This window comes from Leptosomus discolor, chromosome 2 (genome assembly GCF_034619465.1).
Source record: "Leptosomus discolor isolate bLepDis1 chromosome 2, bLepDis1.hap2, whole genome shotgun sequence".
In the NCBI taxonomy this organism is placed as follows: Eukaryota; Metazoa; Chordata; class Aves; order Leptosomiformes; family Leptosomidae; genus Leptosomus; species Leptosomus discolor.
The window spans coordinates 125,600,208-125,624,840 of NC_141392.1; the positions used below are offsets into that span (position 1 = coordinate 125,600,208).

The following is a 24,633-nucleotide window of genomic DNA, read 5'->3' on the forward strand; positions in this document are numbered from 1 at the left end:
AATTTAAACCAAAAGTCTTTGTGATATTTTTAATTTAATATTTGGAGCTTAGTAGCTTTTTAATATTTAAACATAATTTAAAACAGGTTTTTGATGAATGTATGTAAATAGACTCCCTGGGAGCTGTTAATCCAGGCAGTTGCATTCTTGTGTTAACATATTGCGAGCAGAGGTAGAAAATAAAATTATTAATCTACCTTCTTTCTACTTCATAGAAGGCAAGCATAAGGTATAAATGACTTAGGAAATTACTGAGTCTATTTTTAGTGCAGTGCATGGCCAACCAACTGGTATTTTTCATCTTAATTGACCAAAACTTGAATTTAAAAGCTAAAGTTTGACCACCTGAGCGTTGCTGTGCTGCCAGATGCCCAGACTTCGGAGATGAGATGCAAAATCTCCTCTTCCTGCAATCCCTGAAGAACCATCAAACCCCTCCTCAAAGAAAAGAAACCCTCGTAGCCACCCTCCGCTCAGACATTTTTCTAATTCCGCATTTTAAAGCTGGCATTTTTATTCACTTCTCTTCTTATTCAAAGCTTCTTCGGCTTCTGTGCCTTGGTAAATGTTTGCCACCCTCCCCGCCAGAGGTGACTGCATCTCAATGATGCTGAAGTGCCCCTGTACATAACCTGCTCACTGGCTCATTAAGCTTGCAAAGCATTTGGGATTTCTCAGTACACAAACCCTGCCATTCAGGTAGGGTTGTCCAGTCCCTCGTGTTTCCTGTGTTTGCCTTTAGCAAGACAAAAAGCAGGTGAGAGCCTGCCCCGGAGCTGCTGGGCTGCACACTCCGAAGCTCTGGGCCAGCAGCCCCAGAAGGTGTGGGCTGCCCTTTCTTTGGTGGTTTAGCCTGGTTTCTTAAGGAAATGAAACTTGTGATCCTGCAGGGATTCTCTCCCCTTTCCGCCCCAAGTAGTTTTCAAACCTGCCAGGCAATTTCAGCAAAGTTTTGCCAGTAGGACTGAGTTTTGAAGACACCGATTTTGGGGGATTTTTGTGAAAATAGGTGGTGGTTAGACAAGAGATTCTACGTGGGTCCTAAACTGGAGAGAGGAGCTGTGCCATCCTCTCAGCCCTTGTGATCAGAAAACCTTAGCTGAAGAAAATCTACCCCTTAAGACCCTGATGTGGGGAAATCTCGATGAGACGCAGATTTATAGGAAACCGGGTTTTATTCTGGTGTGCACAAAACTACGTATTTAAAAATAAGGGAAAAAAGGCGATTTTCGGGGCGGGGGGGGGCTTCACTCTATTGGTAAAGGTCACAAGTAACTCATCCTCGTATTCTTCTTTCAGTACTGCCTGTCAGGACACCCGACCTTACCATGCAACGTCCTCAAGTTCAAATCCACCACCATCATGTTGGATTGTGGGCTGGACATGACGTCCACCCTCAATTTCCTCCCGTTGCCACTGGTTCAGAGGTATGTTCCGCGGCCTGTGAGCACTTAGTCTGCGTCTTCTTGGGTTGCAGTTGGAGTGCTCTGCGTGAAATGGTGTATTGGAAGGAGGGAGGGGATGAGTACAAATGAACAGCATCATCCGATATCATAAATAGACTTTGTTCACTTAAAAATTCTCTTTATCAAAATAACGTCCTTTGGCTCAATAGACGGAAGACATTTTATGGATTTATTGATTGGTTTTTCTAGATAATTTATTCTAAGCTTCAGTAAAGTATTGCTGCAACTGCTCAGCACAAGTGAGGTCACATATCTGTCATCTTTCTGGCTTCTTCATGCAAGATGAGATAAATGGGTAACTGAGGTGGAGCGCCTGGAGCCCAGCAAGTGCTGTTTAACCACCATCTTCTCAGGCTTTTTTACGGAGCACGGACTAATGCGAAGAAAAATAGCACTTAACAGTCCTCGTTAGTTGACTTGATGGCATAATTGTTCCCTTTTGGAAGTTAAATAAATAAAAGGGCAGTGCAGCTGGGCACAGGAATGGAACAGCAGCGAAGCAAAAGTAGACTCTAGAAGAGAATCCGAGATCAAGATTCCCATTCTACACCAGAACTACAAAGTGGTGTTTTCCCAGGTTTTTAGATGAATTTGACTATTCAGTTACGGTGACTTATGTCTCACATAAATGGAATACATTACAAAAACGAGGGGTTGGAAAGAAAAGCGGGAATGAGTAACTCTTGGTGATGGGAGTTTTCACAAAAGCCATTTAGTAACTTTGATCCATGAGGGAAGATGGGGGGAATGTTCTGGGTTCAGAGGAGACGTGATTGAGAGGGGGAGAATATGACTGGGAAAGGGGGTTTCCTAAGTGACCTAATGGGGTCAAAGCAGTTTGTCCAGCACTTCCTATGATTTGTTATTTTTTTGGAGAGGAAAAGAATAGACAATATATGCATTGTTCTGCAAGAACGTGGAGTTCAAGGTCTGCTGGAGAGTAGGCGACAGATGCCTTGGGACAAATCAGTGTGGTAGTCAATTTTTGTCACATTCCGTGATGCAATTGCTAGCGACAGCATTTAGGGACAGTAGTGGATTTTGAAGGGATCCAGAAAATTTGGGAAATCCGTGTGCAGACAGAATTGCCTTGCATTTACTTTCTCCCACCCCCACCCCACCCCCCCCCACCCCCCCCCCCCCCGAAAGAAAAAGGAAATTGAGAGAGGAACAAGTAGCAAAATTAGGTGATTGAACAAAGGTTTAAGAGGTTCTTTAGAACTGCAGGCATCAGCGTTCCCGGGGGATATGCCAGCTTTGTCTGCTGATAGCAGACCCTGGGAATGAGCAGCCAAATTGCAGGTCACAGCCTGGAATTCCCCAAGTACCTCCAGAATGTCTGCACTAAAATGACTCAAACTCAATAAGAAAGGATGTCAGATTTGACCCCTGATGGCCCAGTGGAATCGGAGCAAACAGTTGGATTTAAATCCAATCAATCTTGTCGGAAAGGTGATTGAACACCCCTTAGAGCAAGGATTGTCCTAAGTGCATGGACTTGGGCGAGTAATTGATCTCCTCAGTGCTCTACAAAACAGATGTCCTGCAGGGAGTTGTGGAAATGAGTTAGAAACTTGAGGAGGAATGTGGCTGCCAGTAAGAAGTCCTTATCTCTCTGTAGTATTCATAGTTGTGCCATTATATATCAGGTCTCCATTACCATGATCTCTAAATACCTCTGAAAGTCAAATGTGTATTATCAACACCGCACTGGCCAGGTGGTAGAGCTGACATTATCTTCAGTTTCCAGGTGAGAGAGTACAAGAAGGACTGACTGCCTGAGGTCTTGCGTGAAGAATTTGGACATAGGTCTGTCAGATCTCAGGTTATTACCAGCTGTATGTCCTCTCGGAACCAGGCGTGCTGCTGCTTGCAGCTGGGCTGAGATGGACCCCTCTGAAATCTTAAGCAGAGAAGAGCTGTGCTTCTCTCTGCTGTCTTTAAACCAGAAGTCCCCAACGTATAATCCATGAACCGCTTGGGTTCTGCAAGTCTCAGTGTGTGGTCTGCAAAGGTGCCCTGATTTTTTGCCTCTGTGGAGCATAAAGGCATGATATTACAGAGGATCTTTGCTGTGCAGCTAAAGCCAGTGTTGTGCCTGGCATGGGACCCTCCTTGAGCAAACATTTTGAGAGCCTGTGTTTTAATCTATAAGAGAGAAAGGTGCCGTAGTGTTTGTGTCATTAAAGGGACTGGACATTTTTCAGAGTTCTTTGCTCTTCAAAAAAAAGCACATCAAAAGGTATTTAGATTCCAGCTTGCCCTGGAAATGGCAGTCCTTGTTCTCAGCAGCCCATGGAGCATGTGTGAAGTACCTGCAGTTGCTCAACACTTTATGCCAGTTCGTGTACATTAAAGGAGGTTTGTCAACTGGAATTTTCTCCCCTGTACCAAAGTCAAATGCAAAACTGTAAAATGAACATGTGGGAAGCTCTTAACCTTTCCTGTCTAGCCATGACACACTTGCTCACATTATTTATGGGACAGTTCTAGCTATTTTGGATTAATCAATCACTCTATTACAATGTCAAAACTATGTCGGCAGGAACTGTGTTACTTCTTGGCTTCAAGGTAAAGAGTCCTTTCTGTCCTGTGTTGCTTATTCCACTTCTGCCCACACGCAAGACATCTCTCCTAATTTTACCTCTCTTGACACGACTGTGCTCCTCAGTGGATGCCAGGTTTAGTACAAGACAATAGGGCTCTTTCATCATGAATAAAGCAAACCACATACTAGGCTAAATTAGGGGGAGCAGGGCAAACACATCAAGGGAAGTTTATTCCACTCTGCCTCATGCTGGTGAAACCGCAAATGGTTCCAGGTTTGGATTCCCAGTTGAAGAGGGATGCTGAGAAACTGGAGAGGGTGTCTGGGGGACTCCGAGATGGTCAGAGTCTGCAGCTCATGACTACACGGAGAGGCTGAGGGAGCTGGGCTTGTTCAGCCTGGCAGAGGGGAGGCTAGACGGGGAGCTAACAGCCACCTACATCTGCTTGAAAGGAAGTTACAGGGGCAACAGAGCCAAACTCTTTTCAACAGAAGCAGGCGGTGTCAGGGGCTAGTGGTGACAAATTGTGTCTTGGGAGGCTCGGGTTGGACATTAGCCTCCCAGTGATGAAGTTTTTCTTAGCACGTTCACCCAGCCCCGGACAGAGTCTCATGCTCCAGGGGTTTGCAAGACACAGCTGGACAAAGCCGTGGCTGACGTGATCTAGTGCTGGCTTTGAGGCGTTGGACTGCAGACCTCCAGGTGTCCCTTCCAACCGAGGTTTCTGTCCTCTCCTCCCTTATCTGTCAAAGCTGTTGCATATCAGACTGGTTTGTTCTTGCTTTTTCCTTGCTAGTTCCATAGCTCTTTTAGTCTCTCTGCACCAATTCTACTCAGCCTTCTCAGTCTCTAAAATACTGCTCTTAAATTGTGCTTTTGGGGAGTACATTTAGCCACCTCGTCTTTTCTATCATCAGACTTCTTCAGACTTACTCTTTATCCTCAAAAGGGGCTTGCACTTCTCTGGCCTAGCTTCTTGGTGACATATCCTTCTGCTCTCACCTCTTATCTTCTGTCTTCGCTCTTTGAGTCTTAGATTTCCTCTTTTCCTTCCTTGTGACTTTCTGGAGTGCCAGTCAGGATTTGTTCTTTTATATCGACGTTAATCTGAGCACGGCATTCCTCTGAGCCCTTGAATCACTTCCTGTTCCCCAGATCTTACATCTGAAAGCCCTTGTAACATATAAGCGTGCCTGTCTGTAGAGCTTAGTGCACAACCCTTGCAGTTCTCATTGCCACCGGGTTCTTGAGTTCTGGCTCCAAAGCTGAGGGTGTTGCAGGGCTTGGTTCCATTCTCTTGTTTCCTCGACTTTTTCTTTTGTTGTATTTCTGTAGATATGCTTGGATCTGGGCAGAGAGTGGGTTTAGGGCTAAGTTGTAGGCTCGCACAAGAATCAAATGTCACTATGAAGTATGAATAAGACTTTCAGTTCTGGTAGCAAGAAGTGCTGCAGCAATCACTACTGTAAAGTCAGGCTTACAACGTCCACCTTGCAGTTTCTTTATTAGCATTTGAAACGATTGAAAAAAGGGGCCCCGTCGATAGTGACTGGTACCAGACCTGCCAGCTGAAAACATGCAGTTCAAAGCAAAACCTCCTTGACCCTTTGTCCTTCTAACACAGGTAAGTGCCCTGTACAGCTGTTGCTGCTCGAGGTGAGACTTGAGCATGAAACCAAGGTTTATGTGGATATAAAATCGCAGCATCTGCGTCTATAAATGCCCAGAGGATCAGTCTTTCCCTGCCATTGCTAATGGGAATATTTGTCTGTCATCTTCTGTCCCAGAGCAGGTTTATGGTGCTTTTGTGGTGTTTCAAGCCTGGAGTTTGTGGCTGCCCTAACCCTTCTTCTGTTTATACAGCCAGTTTCACCACAGGGCGACATAAGCAGCACGGAGCCTTTTTGAAATTCTCGCCGTAAATGACTAAAATCAAACTCCCTGCGTGCGTCGTCCTCTTATTCTTTTTACTTATAAGTGTCATAATCATGATTTGTAAAAGTCATTTCAGTGAACACTTAAACACAGTGAAACTGTCTGTCTGTTTTATTGAAATTGTTGGTTCCCTGAGACAGAAATGGTGTTCTCTTCCTGCGCGACACCGAATAGAAGGTCTGTGCTTAGCGACTCATAATGGTATCATTCATATTGGAATAATTTTTTTTTTTTTCTCTCTTTCTGCAGCCCCAGGCTGTCCAAACTTCCAGGTTGGGTTTTGAAAGATGGAAGCACATTTCTGGACAAGGTACTGTACTGATGGTTAGAATTTTCTTGCCCTGCAAAAAGCTACCTGACAGGTTAGGAGCTTGCGCTGCAGGAACAATACTTCCATGCTGACTCATTGCAAAGGTTTCTGCGTGTACCCTTACCAGCCATGATGTCCTTGTAGAGCAGAACGTTTTGAAACAAAATGCTAATAGGAACTCTGAGGCTTTCAGTCTTCAGAGGCAGCCGAGCTTTTTCAACAATCCTCTTAAAATGCAGAAATCATCGGTATGAATATTTTCTTTTTTCATGGAGCTCCATAAATAATAGTGGTTTGCCTTCTTACAGTGCCTTTTATTCAACAGTCTCACTTTTCTGACACTAAAGCTTCAGAGCATGCCTATAAATGAGGTTGGTGTCGTACCCTTTTTTAGGCCAGAGAACTATGAGAAAGCGAATGGTTTGCCCATGGGAGGTCTCTCATCGAGGAAAAGCACATCTTTGGCCTCTGAAATCAACATGTGTTCTGCTGCTGGACGTAGCAGGGAGGATATTATCTCCAGCCTCCTAATTCTAAGACACAGACTTTGCTACATGAGAGAGACAGAATCTTTCTTTATTCTTTTCATTACGTTAGTTTTGTAGGCAGAATTTATCTGGGTCTTCAACCAAAACTAGGCACTGCAGCATCCAGCTTGATCTGCAGTAGGGGAACAATGAACACAAAAATATGTCAGACGCTGGTAAAATGGGCAGATACATTTCAAATGTGTGCAGCGATAGGTATCAGTAGAGAAAATACTGGTTTAATAGACTGTTCTCTGACTATGGGAACATTAAAGGAAAACAGTAATAATAGTTGCTTTTGTAAGGGACTTTGAGGTGGACAAAATGGTTTGAGCTGATTTTTACAGGCAAGGGAGCTGAAGATCGTAGATTAAAGACCTGATTTTTCTTCTCATTGGAGACAAAAGAAACTGTATAGGCAGCATTTCTGTTAGTAAAATAGTGACAGCTCTATTCCAGAGCACATGCTAACTGGCAATCGCAGAGCTGCAGTGGCTCAGTCACAGGAATGGAGTTGCCCAGTTGGAATCCCCTGGAATTTGTTTCTCCTGAACCCCAGCCTTGGTCTCAGAGCTTTGGACGACGTATTTACATTTCTGTGGTACCGCTGCTGCAGCGTACGCTCAGGAGAAATCTTCAAACTCACGCAGCGTCAGTGGAAATCATGTGTTAAAAATGGAAAGGCAGCATCTCTTACCTTCACCTTGACCATAGTAACTGCTTGGAATGGTAAATTCTTTGACCCATGCTGGAAAAAGGCAAGGGAAGGAGTCAAAGGGGGATGTTTTATCATGTCGGGTGGACATTCCTGTTACAGCACTCTCTGGATGACAGTTATAAAACTTCAGTCCTGGAGAGGCATTGAAATTTGCTGCGATCTAGTTTTAATCATTTTGAACTCCCTTGAGATGAGGTTAGGAGACTTCTGCCACTAGATGTAATTGCTCATTCGTTATTAGTTGGCAGGTGCACTGTAATTATTAAGAATTGGATTCAATCTTTAATTCTGTCAGTCTGAAGCTGGCTGAGGCCACTCGCTTTGGGCCAAGCAAGAGAAGCATCCACGAGAGAAGGCAGCGTGGGTGATAGGTAGCCCGTGAGGTGCGTTAGGACTAGAGTTGGGAATATTTTTGTTCCATACGTAATCCTGAAGAACGTGTCTTTTCATGTGACAAAGATTTCTGATGTCAGCCTTGAAAAAAGAGGAAGAAAATAGAGGACTAGAGATCCAGTGGAGATAAATCTAACAAAAAGTGCCACCTGAAGCTTAGATCTCCAAAAGACGTTTCATCAAATGCTCCGAGACAGGGGCTAAAAATTGTATTCTCCTCCTAATAAGGCAGAAAAGGTTTGATGTAATTTGGAACCAAAACTAAATTCCAAACTTGTAAGATAGCCTGGGCACTGTGAAGGTGCTGTGCACACCTTCCAGGTCAGGAGAGCAGCAGTTCCGAGAAGAGCGGTCTTCATGACCCACTTTTCAGGTCATACTTCTGATTCTGATAGACAAAGTCAACTTGCATTGTTACAGATTTCCCAGCCAACAGCTGCAACTGGAAGAGCGGAGAAAATGCAGCTTCATAGGACAGCACCTCCTTCATGGTTCGGCAAAACCAGCGAGTGGTTACCAGCGTCTCTTTCCTTACCTACCAGGGTGCTGGCTCTGTTCCTCCAAACAAGGATCTGATCCCCTGAAGTACCAAGCAGCCTCATCTCGCGTGAAAGCAATTTCAGCAGATCTGCTTACAGCAAATTGTGTCTAGAAAGGGGATAAGCATAATGTCATAACGGGCTGGAAATTACCTGTGATAAAGAAAAGATTTTGAAAGTGCAAAATCTGCCGCGTTGGAGTAACATTACGTTGTATTTTTGTGTCTTTGTTGATTTGCTTTTCTTACAGGAACTAAAGGAGTGCTCTGGCCACGTGTTTGTAGACTCTGTGCCCGAGTTCTGTTTACCAGAGGTGAGTTTCTTCAAAGCCTTACTGAAAAATCTGACTCCATTCAATCATGGGGGAGAAACTTGCTAAATTATTATTATCAAATTCATGCTAATTTAGTAGTACTCAGTAAATGATACTACTAAAACCTCTGTGTTGTTAAAGTGCCTCTGGTATCTATGCCACTGGAAAAAGGATGGAAACAGCCCTTTTCAACAATAGTTTTGGAGATCTGGAAGGCCTCCTTGAGCAGATCAATATCTCACAGAAGAATAAGACTTAACTGTCGCTTTTTATGGGCCTTCCAAAGACAATATGCCTGAGCTGGACTCAATTATGACAGGATACATGTGCTGATCTAGATAAGGACAGTGAATGAAGACAAGGAAAGCTGCTTGTCTCTGACCACAGATGCATGACCTGCCTGATGGAGCTCCCCTGGGGAGCTGACTGTGTGGTTGAGCCACTGTTTGATTCTGCTGGGCTGCAGTCAGACGTGCTGTTCTGCCGGCAGCAAATTTAGGTTAAAAAGTTTTGCTGCCTTCTTAGCTGTTCATCACTGCCTCTTTGAGGGAAGAACTGTACCTTCGTATCCACTGACAGAACTGCAAGTGGCTGCTTCTCAAGCTGGTTTTCTTTTTTCAAGAATACCTGGGTTTAAAAGAAAAGAAAGCAAGACTATTGAAAAAGTTTGAATTAACTAGGCTTACCTGACTGATCAGATCAACGGCGTACGTGGGAGAGCTGAAGAAGTGAAAAACTGAGCAGAGAGCGGTGGGGGTGAATGATGGGGAACAGTCTGGGAATAGTATCCTCTTTCCTCAGCTGCGTTCAGACTGTGATAACATCAGTTCTTTCATTTCATGTTGGGATGTTTTCTCTGTCTTTGAAAGACAGACACAATTGCTTTTGGGCAGCGATTTTTATTTTTTTTTTCTCCTTTCTTCCTGACCTTGTTGACAGGAAGCACAAAACACTCCTGGAAGGTTGTTGTCACGTTGCTGGGGTTCTGGCAATAGCGTTTCTCTCTGTTGATTCCATGAAACTCAGCTCTTGCAGCTTCTGACTCTTGTCATCTTGATTCTTTGAAGGAAGTTGTCAGCTCTGGTTTTGGCAAGTGCTATCAACAGACCTGTGTGCAATTGCTTGTTTTCCCCAATTGGAATGCATATAATCTAATCACACAAAAAAACCCACCCAAAACAATAAAAACTAGTCGTTCTGGGTTCTTGTGAGCTTTCTGGTTACTGTCCCGTGGAAGGGAGGGATGCGGGAAGCATCTCTATGCCTAGAAAGTGCCATTAAGGCCCAGATCTTGGGAAGGTTGGAGTTTACGTTCCGGCTTCCCTTTGGAATTGAGGCCATGCATGGGAATGATGATCTGCTGGGGTTTAGGGTGCTTCAGCTAGGCTTTCTGGTTGCTCTGTTGGGCTGGAAAATCCCCACTTGTGTAGCTCGAACTACAACCGACGGGAAGTTGCTGCTTGATTATACCAGTGCCATCACTGAATGCAACTGTGTCCCAGCAGTCCATGTCACAGCCTAGAAGACAGCAACCAGCTGCCCATGTCACCGTTGTAGGGACTTTACACATGGCCTCTCAAATGCTTCGGTTCCCAAAGTTCCCAACAGGTGCCAAATCTTCTCCGTGAGCCCTAGGAACAGATCTGCTAGTGATACACAGCTCGCATCTCTAGCTTCACAGGCTCCCCTGGCTGGAGGAGGGTTCAGATGTCGTGGTCAGCTGAATGCATCAGCAGAGCAGAGGTGGTGCTGGCGTTTGGCAGCACAGCATAAGGAGCTTGTGTGAAAGAGGCTTTGTCATCTTCTTTGTCTCCTTCCACACCACTTCTTTTGAAGAAACTTGTCTGCAAAAGCAGTTAGTTTGAGAATCACTTCCAGGAACACCGTTGCCAAAGAAAGCCAAGTTTTGAATGTAGTCCAGAAGCCGCAAGGTGGTAAGAGGCTGTCTCGGCAGCAGAGTACACTTCCACATGTCAGAGTGCAGGGTGCAGCCCTCTCTTTGCTTGGCAACCTTCTGGTCTCTCTCACTTCACATTCAAGAAACATTTTTAAACCTTTTCAGTCCATAGGCACTTTAAGTGAGATTGCCGCAAGTCCCAGGGCAGATTTTACTTTGTTTTGGTTTTGACACCCTTTTCATCCTGTTAGAAAATGCTTCTAGGATGTCGAGAGATGGGGTGCTTCAGCTTGGGAAGTGGTAGTCTGTGTCCTCCTGATGGCTGGGATTCTGCTCAGGGCTGAGTGGCTCCCCATTTGGTTCTGTGCGGCCTGGACACAGCTGAAAACCAAGCCACGAAGGGCCAGTGTGGTAGGAGCAGGCGTCAGCAGCCTTTTTGATACCGTGCAGTGAGTGTGTTTCTGCCTGGCAAGCTTAGAAAGATAAAAGGGTGCCCTGTCATGAATCTGAGGATGGTGTTTCACCTCCTATACTCAGCCTGGAGATCATGCCTCCCACATCAGCTGTGCTCCTGGATTGAAACCATGAATGCTTAGCTAGGAGTTAAGCAGCTTGTCACCAGAGCACTGTGTCAGCCCTCTGAAAAGCTGAGTGACCTACTTTCTTGCCTTTTTTATTCAAATTGCTGGACCAAGCCTTGTAATCAGATAATATGTGCTTGATGAGTGTTGAATTCCATTAGCTGCTCTATAATAACTGAGTTAGAGGTCATATATCTTGTAAATTTCTGGCTTGACACCATTTGTGTTATAGCATTACCAGTAAATATTTCTAATTAAAATTCCTTTAACAATGTGTGAAATCTTCTTTCATTCTCTGAACTGCTGTCTTAACTGTCACATCAAAACAAATTGAACCCACCCGGTCTGTTTTGTTGCATCCTATGAATGAGCATAATCTCCTGCTGTAGAAAATGTGAATGGTAAAAATGCCAAGCATTTAGTTTGGGGAAAAGATGGGAATTATTTTAAGCGTATGAATAAATACAGTCTACATTCATCTCTCTCGCTTTCCTGGGGTACGGTGCCGTGTGCCACATTAAAAACAATGAGACACCCTGCAAAATCGCTCCTGCAGGAGTTTTGGTGTCTGTGCAGTGTTCCTCCCTCAGGAGGCGCACACACCAGTTCTTTGATAAAAGTGTAATCATCACGCCTCTCTTAATTAACACGCCTCTCTTAATGGCAGCCACTTCATTACGCGGCAAACAGACAAACCCAGGACATGGTTTCCTTTTCAGATTTGAGAAGGGAATAATTTTGGGGGACTTTTAAAATAAATCTTGTTAATTTAAAGGAAACAGGAATCTTTGCCATAGCTGAGGCGTGCTCCCTGCCACCCACCGCCTTTTTTTTATAAACCAGTTACAAATACAAAGTTTAAACAAAAGAAGTTTTCTGCCGTTGCTTAAACTGCATGAAAGGGTTACGTGTTGCTTATGTCAATCCTCTGTTTTCAGACTGAGCTGCTTGACCTCTCCACGGTAGATGTAATCTTGATCTCCAACTATCACTGCATGATGGCGTTGCCCTATATCACAGAGTACACAGGATTCACTGGAACAGTGTATGCCACCGAGCCCACTGTTCAAATTGGCAGGTAAAAAGCTCCTTAATATTCTCTGCTCCTCTTTCATCACTGCTAAGGAAAAGGTGTAAAGGACAATATGGGTAGAGGAGTGGTGTCTAATGTTCCGAAGAGGCTCTTAGGCAGTAGCTGAACGCCAGCCAAGTCCTTAGTGCTGCAAATGTGTTAACTCAATGTTTTCCAACCTCTGGAACCATCTGTCTTCAACATTTACAGCAGGTGCTTTGTGTTGGGTCCAGGCGGTAGATGAGGGACAGTAGATCTTGAGTGAGACTGAGACACCTTGAGCAGCAGTTACTATACAGCCAACTTCAAACCTTCAAAACCCATGAATCAAAGATCTCGCATGCTCCTCTCTGCTCCCCTTAAACAAAAGAGGAATCACCAATCTTTTCAATAGATGACGTTAAGATTATTGCCCTGTAGCTTTTCAGCATTTGAAATTCATGTAAGCACTCTTTCCTCCAGGAGGAAAGGAATTTAAGCTGGCTTCATCTCAAATGACCGTTGAGGTACGTAAACTCTGAACTCCAAAGAGAAGTGCTAAGACAAACAGCAGAAATATGAGACTGAAGTAGAAAATGTAAGACCTGGCAATGCAGTCAAAAACTCAGTGCTTGGTCATCAAATCTGGCCGTCTTACGAAGTTGTCTGTTGATTGGTTAGGTGAATACCAAAGGCTGCAGGCTGGGCCCTTCGTGAAGTCTGACTGGGCTTGTGCTGTGTGCATCTCTCATGCAGAAGAGCTGGCATGTTCAATAATTAGAAACCAGATTAGACCACGGGTATCCAAACTACTCTGTAAGCACTTCAGGGCAGGAGTCTTTGTCTGTTAAAGGTCCAATGCAAACTTTCCACAGCAGAGTAATTCTCCCTTTGTGTAAAAACAAACAGAAACTGAAGGCCCTTGTAGGAGAAAGGAATTGTATAGATATGGACTAGTAGAAGACCTCTGGGGTGTTGCTGGCCCATAGCTGATGATAAGCATAGTCTTGTTGGAGAGTATACTGGTGTGCTTCTCCCCACCCCAAGTACTTCCAGATGCCATTCTTCTGCGCTTAAATCTGTTGCTTCCTACCTTCAAGGGGAAGCAGGCATACAATTACAAATGCTGTTTAGTTGGGGACAGTGAAATCTGCAGTGCCAGTTTTTAATGCCTGACGTATTTTTCTGTCTCACATGCTGCATTGTGCATTTGTAGATGAGGAGCGTTCACCCTGACAACGTGCTTGTCTTCTCAAAGTGATAAACAGGTGTCAGCTAGTGAGTTTTCTTCGTATCTTTTGTCTCATTCCATATGATAAGCAGTCAGGAATGTAGAAATCATCTTGTGCAGCAGGAGAGCGATTTGGAAGTTCCTCTTGTCCTGCCACTTTCCATGTAACCCATAACCCAGTGGGCCTAAGATCCTCCGTTGTCACAACCAGGCAGACAGAATTGGACTAACTTGAGCTTGATGTGCTCAGTGGGGAAAAGGGGGGCAGTATTGGTGAGGGGTAACTGCTGCGATACCTCTGTGGGAAGACCCTCTCCTTAAAACGGCCTAATTGTGTTCCAATTTGTGTGATATTTTGGAAACATTTGGGACAAAGTTCTCTGCTGTGTGAAAGGCTGCAATACTAATTTAGTTCTGATGTCTTTTCAGACTTCTCATGGAAGAACTAGTGAATTCCATTGAACGTGTGCCAAAGGCTCAGTCTGCCTCCATGTGGAAGAACAAGGAGGTACAGAGGTAAGGAACAAGCCACCCGGAAAGGGTGACTGTCCTAAAACCCTAACCAGTGTTTAGAATGCACTGTAACGATGGGTCAGCTGCCACCAGTTGAGATTACTGCTGCCATTAAGCAATAAAAAAAGCCTAAGAGGTTTACAGCTCTGGCTCCTTGGGTTGGTTCTTCAATGATTTGCACATTCTGTGCTGGTGGATGGTAGGATGAATGTGAGCCAACGGTGTGTGCTCGCAACCCAGAAAGCCAACTGTATCCTGGGCTGTATCAAAAGGTGTGTGGCCGGCAGGTCGAGGGAGGGGATTCTGCCCCTCTGCTCTGCCCTCCTGAGACCCCACCTGGAATACTGCGTCCAGCTCTGGAGCCCCCAGCACAAGAAAGACGTGGAGCTGCTGGAGCGAGTCCAGAGGAGGGCTACCAAGGTGGTCAGAGGGTTGGAGCAGCTTTCCTATGAGGACAGGCTGAGAGAGTTGGGGTTGTTCAGCCTGGAAAAGAGAAGGTTCCGGGGAGACCTTAGAGTGGCCTTCCAGTGCTGAAAGGGGGCCTGCAAGAAGGCTGGGGAGGGAATTTTACGAGGGCCTGCAGTGACAGGACGAGGGGTAACGGTTGGAAGCTGGGAGGGGGCAGGTTTAGACTAGACACAAGGAAGAAGTTCTTCACCCTGAGGGTGGTGAGACACAGGCACAGGTTGCTTGAGGAAGCTGTGGATGCTCCATCCCTGGCAGTGTTCAAGGCCAGGTTGGATGGAGCCTTGAGCAACCTGGTCTGGTAGGAGGTGTCCCTGCCATGGCAGGGAGGTTGGAACTGGATGATCTTTGAGGTCCCTTCCAACCCAAACCATTCAATGACTCTATGATTGTTGGTCTTCCAACCAGCCACACAAATTTGATTCTTGGAGGGCCCCTTGGTAACACAGAATTCTGTCTCCCCTGATCTCCTTTCACATAGTTAAGCTCCATGATGGTAGATGAAACCAGCAGATTTTTGTATTAACATCATAAAAAGTTGTTTAAATTAGCATGCTATTTAAACAATTATATTGTATTGGAATAATTTTAATTTAAAATTATATTTACATTCATGTTTGCTGAAATACTAAGAAAGTCAAGACACAACTGTTGGAGGTCACTGGTGGCCAACCACAGAGCAGTGCTACCTTCCTTCCCAGGGCTGCAGCCTCTTTTACACTTGAACAGCAGAGGTGGGATTTTTGGCTTTTCAAAGCTTAGAAGCGTATTGAAATCTGAATAAAAAAGGTTAGCTGGAAACTCCGTCTGTAAGGTACTCAAAATTGAGGTCTCCTACATCTAAAATGTTGAAAGTGTATGTAACCTAGAAATCATCCGTACAGTTTACATATTGCAGATAATAGTTTCCTTGGAAAAGTAAACTTGAAAACAAGTTTAGGTGCAGAACATCTTGTATAGAGGAGATAGTTTAGTTTTTATCATGTATCAAGATAGGGCCAGTTGATTAGAAAGTTATTTTTAAAAGCTGCTTTGTGCATTTTTAATTGATCTCCCATTTTCTAATCCTAATTCTTAACGTGGCTTGATTTAAAAGTTTGTTAAAATGAATTATTTCATACATTATAAAAGTAGTCTTGGTGTTTTCCAGTACCACAAAGCAAAGAAATTACAAATCCAAATTAACACATGTTTGGCTGTATATTGTCCTTCCCTGCTGAGCTGAGGAGCAGTCTTATCTCAGCACTGTAACTCTCACTCTTCTGAAGAAGACAAGTAAAACATGGGCGTAAACAAAACTGAAAACAGTAAAGTTGATCAGGATCTTGTGCTGATTGATGTATACTCTGATCAGAATAGTGGAGGTTTTTAATTTTGGAGTCTGCTGGCCTGACCAGAACCGCTCCCGAAGCTCACAGTGATGTGAAGAGAGAGAACTGGAGCTATTATTCTCGTCACACCACTGCCTGTGTTTTGTATGCATGGTTTAAAGGAGGATCATATATCTTGGAGCTCATTTAATGTCACTTTCCTGGTGGTCGTATTTTAGAAAAACTGCTGTCGAGCACTTTGTGTGCTGTTGACTATTCCAGAGGCGAACACAGAGAGGTAATCTTTGTTCTGATTGAACTGCTGTAGAAGGCTGGAGCCTTTTTGTTGGAGTGGTGTTTATAATACATGTTTCTGTCTAATATTGCTTGGGAAGTACCCTGACATTGATGGTTCCTCCTTGGCACTATCCAGTTGTAGTGGGACACCAGCAGAGGTAGGAGGAAGGTGTAAGAGCCTAACCCTGGGGATAGACGTGTCCCACTTCCAGGGGGATCCCATAGGCATCGTGTCCCACTTCCAGGACCTCTGTAGAGCACGGAGCACTGCCACGATATTACGTTGGGAACCTCTATCAGACAGCAGGTCCCCCCAGCCTTCATAAAATGCACACCTTGCCCAAACATGAGCTAGAGCAAAGAAGTGCTGTGCTAGTGGGGACAGCCAGACATAGCCCTGCAGCTGTTTAGTATCATTAGTCTACGTATCATAAACTCCGCCTTGAGGCTGGTACCAACCAGTGTTGTCTGTGGGCTGGAACAGGGAGAAAAATCTGAACTCCCTTTCCAACTGCGCCCACCTCTGCTCTGAGGTTCCCCCTTCAGCTCCCTATGCCTCTGTAAAATGGAGCTCCTAAAAATGGAGCTCCTATCCACCAAAGAGGGTATGCAGGGACTTAATTAATGTTTGCAAAGTGTTTTGAGATTCCTGGTGACAAGTGTCATGCAAGCGTGAATGGAACTGATTAGTATAGCATGTGAGCAAACGTCTGCTGATCCACAAATTAACACCTGGCTAATAGCACATGCAGCAGTGAACTGACATCCCTTATTTAAGTAAATGTGATCCTTGGTGAATTTTTTTTTTTTTAATACTTGGCTGTTGCTAGAACAGACTGCTTACTACTTCTGGGTCCAACTTTAATTTTTCAGGCTGATCAATCACCATTAGTGCTTTACAGTTCAGCTAGTTCTACTCTAAATAGTATAAAACACAAAGTATTATCATCTTCATTAGATAAACCATTGAAGCATTTTAAATGCAAGTACTGTATAAAATATAATAAGTTCATTATAATGGCTTACGTTTTTCCATTATCAGATCCAGTCTGAACTAATTGTTTAGCAAATTTTATTACAGCTGGTCTTTATTTTAACTGAGCAGTCTCATGGAAGCCCTATAGATGCTTAGCCAGGGTATCTTTCCCACTGATTTGGATTCAGGGGGCTAAAGAGGAAGTTTGCCTTATGAAGGGCATGTTGTCGACTACCTGTTTGATGGTTTCTTGTATTTTTCCATAAAGTGTCCAAGACAGGCTGTTTCCTGAGACAGCAGCGAACAAGAGAGGCCAGCATTCTGGTTTGGTACGGCCATCCTCCTCTCCCTTCAAACCAGAACACGTTATGTCGTATACTAAATGTTATCCTTTGCATTGAACAGGAGGGGCTGTCTCTGTGCAGATGCCCAGTTAAGAATATAAGCCTCTGAGTTTCGTAAGCATAAATTTTGTATACTAACCGCTGGACCACGCTGCTTTGTGATCCCTTCCTCTTTGTGGCTGTAGGTTGGCTGTCTCGGCATCTGCCCGTGTATATCCGGTTGTTACGAGGTGATCCGCAATAGGGTGTTGCCACAGTGTTAGTAGATTTACTCCAGACTTTAAAATATCCTCTGTACAACTTTCTGAACAAATTTTAAAAGCCTGGGTGCCAGGTTGAATGCCAGCAGGGGCACATCTGAGAAAGCAGCAGTCCTCATTGTCTCTGCGTGCCACTCAGCAAAGACTGATACCACTGGAGACTGGTGCCACTGGTCTCTGTTAGGGATCAGAGTATATTTACAGTGTAGCCACAGAGTCAAGGCTAATAGAAACTTACTTCAATCACCAAGGACAATTCCCCACTTTTCTCCATTACCTGGAGATACATTCTCCTCTTCCCAGAAGAGAAGTTCCTGAAAGCATCCAACACTAAATGCTTCTTATGGTAGGTTAAAGGCTTTTACAGGCAATTTGCTTCAGTGCAATGGTGGACAACTATCCACATTGTTTGGCCTTTCGTTGCTTATGACTTCCCAAAAAAGACCTTGAATGCTTTGTTTGTTTCCTTAAGCGCAGTATGCTTTCAGCCAGCGTGTGCTGGAATTACAGTTATCGCCCTAGACCTGTACAGCGGTCTTGGCAATAGCTGGCCTTAATCCTTTCTTCAGTATCTTAAATTATGGAGGAGTTCACTGACCTAGTAGATATAACAATAAATTAAATTCCTTTAAACAAATTGATCAAAGAAACTTGACCAATTTCCATAAATCTTCGGAAATTGGTTTGAATTAGCCTTTGATTTAGCATTGGTTTAATATACAAAAAAAATCCTATTCTTCTTATGCATTTGGCAGCTCTGCTGCTTCCTGCCTTGGTTCACGTTGCTAAGGAAGATTTATTTCCCAGAAGTTAGCCATCTCTCTTACAGCCTGTGACATTACAGTTCACTTCTTCCCTTGACAACGCTGCCCAGCTAACTTGCAATGTCTGTGAAGAGCAGAATGGATGGATTTTACTTTGGTGTAAAACATCTTAAATACTTCCGTGTAGGGGATTTCAAAGAGCTCTGCAGAGTCAGCTAATGTACCCTTGCCAGTACGCTCGGAAGGCAAGTGGGGTGTCTGAGTTGAAGGCAAGGAAGCTGATGCAGGGACACATGCTCTTGTAAGAGACTGGACAAAAATGGGTGTAGAGCCAGCCTTTGTTCATGGTCTGGTACCTGTATTTTCATCACAAGGTTGTGGCTTGCCTTTTTTTCTTCAGATTCCTAGGATATGCAAAATAGACACTGACCCAAGATCCCAGTCATCTCTACTAACTCTAGTGGTGCGTTTCATGTTGACATGTCAGGTCAGCCAGCCAGCATCTTTCGTCAGTGGTGAAAATACCACAAGAGTTGCTATAACACCTTCATCACAGCTACTTCTTTGATGAAAGGGCTGAATAGGAACAACAACAAAGAGAGCTGAAGGAGAGTAGTCTTCGGGGTGAGGCGCAATGGGCAGCGTGGTTCTGCTCCTCAACAGGCTGCAAGTCTTGCTCCTCACTTTGAAGCACCCAGGCATATTTAAAATAAAAACGAAAAAAGAGAAGAATCTTAACATCTGGAGAATATAAATGGGAATAAAAACTGGTGGTCCATCAGGAAGTTCGGGAAATGCCCACACCCCACTGATCTTTGCAGGTTGCTGCCGGCCCCTCTGAAGGACGCGGTGGAGGTGTCTATGTGGAGGAAGTGCTACACCATGCCAGAAGTGAACGCCGCGCTCAGTAAGATCCAGCTGGTGGGGTATTCTCAGAAAATTGTGAGTACCTCTAAAGCTGTCCTCAGGTCAGCAGTGACAACTTGTTGTTTCCCAGCTTTTCTCTGGAAATGTCCTTCCTTCACTTTTTTCCCCTCTAGATCCTGTGTAAGATCTAGTTACTGTAGCCTAGGAAAGCAAGACGAGATTATATTGAATGCCCATCAGTCTGCCTCCCAGGGAGGGTTCTTGTTTGGTGAAATCAGGGAGTATCCATTTGTTTCTCCTCTTCCTCAGGGAGGCCAATTTTAAGGTGGAGTACCTTCAAATTCGGAGTTGATGGCTGGCCCACTGAGAGCTGGGAGGATGTACCAAATGAATGTATCCTCTCTCTCTGTAAGCCACATCCCCTTCTGAGTTACCGTATCTCACTTCTGGGAATCTTTTGAGTGCTTTAGCCTCCACTTTCTTTTGTACTGCAAATTAGGGATTGTAAACAAAACCTAATGGTTCGACATGAACTTCAAAAACTCCTTTCCCGGGGTTCCCAGCTAACATTAGTTGTCTGTAACACTTTGACTATAATCCAGTGTAGTTTCTAGAGTGAACTGAACCACCAATTCAGTGGTTTGCAGATACGCTGTTCCCTTACGGCTGGTGGGCAGCGTGTGGGCCATGATACCTGCTGTTATTGCTCAGTGCTGTAAGAAATGAGAAGGTGGGTTAAAGTGAAGTTGCCTGCCCAAAGCTTTTTATTTGCTCCCTTTTCTTAAGCAGTGGGACAAAGTTTGGAGGCTGTTGTTCGTGTGTGAGACGGTTTGAAACAGTAACCAGTGATGCTGTGTACTAAATTTAGTAGATTTGGGTTTGTGTGGTTCTGCAGCTGGTGAATAAAGACCCCACCCCACCACTGAGATGGCTGCTGAGATAAGGAATAGCTGCAGCTTTGTCTAGCGGCTGGACAGTTTGAGGGCATTTGGACTCCTCGGTATCCGTGGGTGGTTACAGTGCATTTTCAGCTCTCCTCAGTGTGGATGCATCTTGCCTAATTTTAGATCTGTGCATCTCAGCCAATCGTTCTTTTATAGTTACCGGGAAAAGAGACGTATTTTATCTCTTCCCAAAGCTCATCAAACCCTAATTAGCCAGTTAACCCAAAACTGGGTGACAGCATCGAGAATGGTTTGTTGCCCATTTTCCTTGTCTGCGTATCAGCAGAATCTAGAGCCTTGGTTCACACACGCTGGGGGATGGAGACTCTGCCTTGTTTTGCAAGGCATCCAAATATGTATTGAGATACTAGAAAAATCATTAGTATTGCATGAATCAGATGCATGTTCTATTATTCAGTAACCAGAAGGCAGATCACATTAATGAGGTATACATGGAGGCTTATTTTCCTTTCTCAAAACAAGTATAACACATTACTGTATACAGATGAAGCAATGCGCTTTCTAATGACACTTGGAAGGGAGACAACTGTCAGGTTGCTTATGCTTTAGAGCTGAAACTGAAATTTTGATTGGGTTGACAGGGTATTGTTTCCACATCACCAGTAGATAGCATTTTAAAAGAAATAGTTAGGAAGCGAGTGAGTTTGAAGTTAGATTTGTTTTCCACAGCAAAATGTGTGACCAAGACAGAATTTTCTATCAGTACAGAACTACTTGGCCTTCCTTCTCTCCTGCTGGCCAGGTCTTCAAAGATGTAAAGGTCCTACAAGCTTCTTCAATATAGCAAAGACAGGCAGAGGGTCAAGAACCCCGTTGATTCCTCCATTTAGAGTTACGGTGCAGTGTGAACTCAGTTAGACACCATAGAATTCACATGGAAGAGAGACTTTATAAAGGCCCTGCCTCGGGAAAAGCTTTTCTCAGAGCATGTGTCCTGTTAGACGTGGGTAAATTAAAACAGCAGACATAAAGCTCAGGAAACTAGCTTCCTAAAGGCTTTGAATAGCAGAACTACTTTTAAAATTAGTATCACTGATGATAAAATGACCTGTTGTGACTTCTCTCGTGGGCTCGCTCAAGCTAATGTCTCTTGCTCTGTGTTTCAGGAGCTGTTTGGTGCTGTGCAGGTCACCCCTCTCAGCTCAGGCTACGCTCTTGGAAGTTCCAATTGGATTATCCAGTCACACTATGAAAAGGTTTCCTATGTTTCAGGATCTTCTCTGCTTACAACACACCCTCAGGTACAGCCCCTGACTTTTGTTGGTCTTCTGTAGGAGCAAGTGTCTTTGCCCCAAAAAAAAAATAGAGGGGCTTATTCCAGCTGGGATCAGGTGTAGTATAGAAGCTGTACTAAGGTACGTCTGTTAGTAATTGTCTAGACTTCACGGGCATTGAGAAGACGTGCTCCCTTGATAAGTGAACAGGTATTGATAGTTACTAGGTAAAGATCACTAAAATTCTTTGTTATCAGTGACTCGATGTTAACTTACCAGCTGGGAAATTCTCCTTCACCTCAAAAAGGAAATTTTCAACAGAGCTAAACAATAGAGCATTAGTGGCTTTTTTTAAAACCCGTATTTCACTGCAGAGTCCTTACAGACAGTTCACAGACTGCTTCTATATCACTTCTGAAACATCCTTCCTTGGGAGAAATGATAGCTAACTGGCTGCCAACTTTTCCACCCTGCTCTGCTGAGGGCAAAGTCTTTATAGTGCTGTAGATGTAATTTCCAGTAAATTAATTCTCTCTAGATCCATAAATTCTTAGTGCAAAGAATGGCTTGAAGTTTGCAGTACTGTGGGCTTCAGAAGTTGTCAAAATAGTTAAAAGCAATATTAGCGGGAGGTATTTAAAAATAATTTAGAAAATGTGTCAGGTTCATGATCAGTAAGTGATTTCCCCCACGGTGAGTATCTTCTAAAGAGCTGTGCTTCTGAGCATGCTTCATTTAAAAGCTCAATCTCATGATCTGAACAACTGCAGTAGATAAACCGCCCTTAACAGCACAGCTGTACATAGCTACGTGCGACGTATCAGAGGCTCTGAGGCCCTTTTTCTCGTCAGCCTCGTGCTGGGCTGGGCTGTGCTCGTGCATCACCTTCCACCGAAGGAGCAGCAGCAGCATTTGACAGCGTCTGAACGGAATGTTTCTGTGAGGAGAAGCTTTGCCCTAGGAGAAGTAGTTTGGTAACTGAGAGGGTTTTCTTTTCATTTCCATGAAACGATGATCAGGTTAGACTGCCCGTGCTTCGTCATTTTCCAATGGTGAACTTAACTCTGGAAACTTCTGGTAAAGTCCCTGTTTTTAAGGAAATGTCCTCCGTGTGGCAGGGAGTGGTGAGTGAATTTACAGCCTGGTGAGAGCACAGGCCATGGGCAGCAGATCTGCATTCACTCACTGCAGCCTGCAGGAGTGGTACCAGTCCGACAGGGCAGTTTCAGCTTTCACAAGTGCAGGAAGATGTGCTGCAAGCCTGCCTGAAACCCTAGGGACCTCCTGTGTTCACTAATGAGAGATGAAGCTTGGACTGTTCCCTCTGCTGGCAGTGTTGCTTGTCCCATGTGCTCTCCAAAAGCCTCATTTTTTGGCATACAGTCCTTTGCACTTTGCTCTATTTTATACTAACACATAGTTTGAAGGAATAGCTTATCAGATAGTTGAAACTGCATTCAGTTTGCCTTTTGCTTGTAATTTACCACATCACAAATATTACCAGATGTCATTTGCATATCAGATATCATCATCATCATCTCATATTCTCTCCCAGATGGTTGTTGAAGACAATGGATAGTTTTTGTCCTAGTGTTAATCCCTGTGAACACCAGTACAAGCTCCTACAGTATGGTGATTCTGTCATGACTAGTGGTTTTTGTGAGCTGCCAACCAGCTCTTCATCTCTTTGATGTTTGACAGACAATATGTAATGATAACAATATCTTGAGTGGCAGAGAGGCAGAACTGTGTTCCACAAATCAGCATTTTTTCATCAGGGAGTGAAAAGCTGATTGTCTGACCTGTGTCTCCGTGGAATCGTGGTGAGCAGTCATAATGAAATTCCTGTCTTTTAACAGTGTAGGAAAACAGTCACTGTGTTTTGTTTTAAAAATTATATCCAGTTAGTCAGCATAGGTTTATGTAAATGCATATCCAGAGCTTTTTGAATAATAGTAAAACCTTAGCACTTTTTTAGCCTTCTGGAACTCCATAGTCATTAAAAACGGGCGTCAGTTGACCAGGCTCTCATCAGCCATTTGTTTGTTTAGGGTGATAAGACACAGGTTATATGGGCGCACAAATGGCAAAATGCTTCCTCCTTCTCTTACATCTGGTCTACTACAGCCTGGAAAGCGTTTCCTTCTCTCAGGGTGCAAACAGGATAAGGTTCATCTCACCTAACTGAGACTGGGCCCCCACCCAATCCTTCCCTCCTCCTTCCTTCTGCCAGCACTGGGATTTAAGTGCTGACACAGTGGAGACGGCAGCACGGGTGGGAATTAGCAGTCATGGAAAGAGAGTGGGATTGCTTCTGTGCTATAAATTACAGCTTAAAATGTTCTTGAAATTTGAAGTTACATCTAGGTTACATCTATAATCAGCAGAGAGTTTGGTACCTCTGTAATAATCAGTCCGTCTCAGATAGAAAGTGAAGCAGTTAGCTTAGCTTAGCCGTGGCCCAGGATGTACAGATGAGCTGGAACTGGGTGCAGTGAGCATTGGCTGTTGGGTTGATCCTGGATGCATCAGCAGGAATATCTTGTGAAATCCTCAGTGGATCTGTAGGAAGTGCAAGTGAAGGGTTCAGCAAGACTGTATTCACAGCAGAGCTGAAAATAACTGGAGCTTTAAAGGATTTGTTTTAGAGTTTGCTCTGGCACAATTAATTGTTCCCTTTACTTCTGTCTTCAGGCAGATCGTTTCTATTGAAAATTTTTGCCTTGCCCTCTACTGAGGCTAGAACTGACACCGTTGCCACTGAAGTAGAGAACAGGAGTTGACAGCACAGGTTCAGGCATGTCACTAAAAGCCTTTTAAGACATATTCTTTACATTAACCCACAAAAATCGATGCAAGGCCTCTCAGTGCAGTAGCAGCTGAAATTATGCGTATCTAATATGGCATAATCATTATGTACATTATCACAGGCAGATTCGATATGATTTTTTATTGCATTATTGGCATTTCATTTTCACAGACGCACTACGGAGAGTCAAAGACTGCAATAAATCTCACGTAGCAGGTCTGGTCCTACAAGGTGGTGCACAGCTTAAACTTTGGTTGAAGTTGATATGAAATTCCCCTACGTGTTTAACAGAGCGAGGTCTTTCTCAGCTACTTAAGAATGACACTGAGGGACTGTGAG

At 44.1% G+C, this 24,633-nt stretch overlaps 1 protein-coding gene across 3 annotated transcripts in view; it reads left to right on the top strand.

The window, feature by feature from the left end:
* Positions 1–869: 869 nt before the first annotated feature.
* INTS9 (integrator complex subunit 9) overlaps positions 870–24,633 on the top strand; it is a 67,842-nt gene continuing 44,078 nt past the window's right edge. Inside the window, exons 1-8 of one of the 3 annotated variants that reach the window (XM_086461696.1) lie at positions 870–878; positions 1,300–1,427; positions 6,200–6,260; positions 8,688–8,750; positions 12,167–12,306; positions 13,940–14,026; positions 19,261–19,381; positions 21,378–21,512. In XM_086461696.1, coding sequence (XP_086317822.1) covers positions 870–878; positions 1,300–1,427; positions 6,200–6,260; positions 8,688–8,750; positions 12,167–12,306; positions 13,940–14,026; positions 19,261–19,381; positions 21,378–21,512 — 744 coding nt within the window. Of the gene's footprint in view, positions 879–1,299; positions 1,428–6,199; positions 6,261–8,687; positions 8,751–12,166; positions 12,307–13,939; positions 14,027–19,260; positions 19,382–21,377; positions 21,513–24,633 lie in introns of those variants that run through there. The other 2 variants (XM_086461697.1, XM_086461698.1) reach the window with 2 other exon arrangements.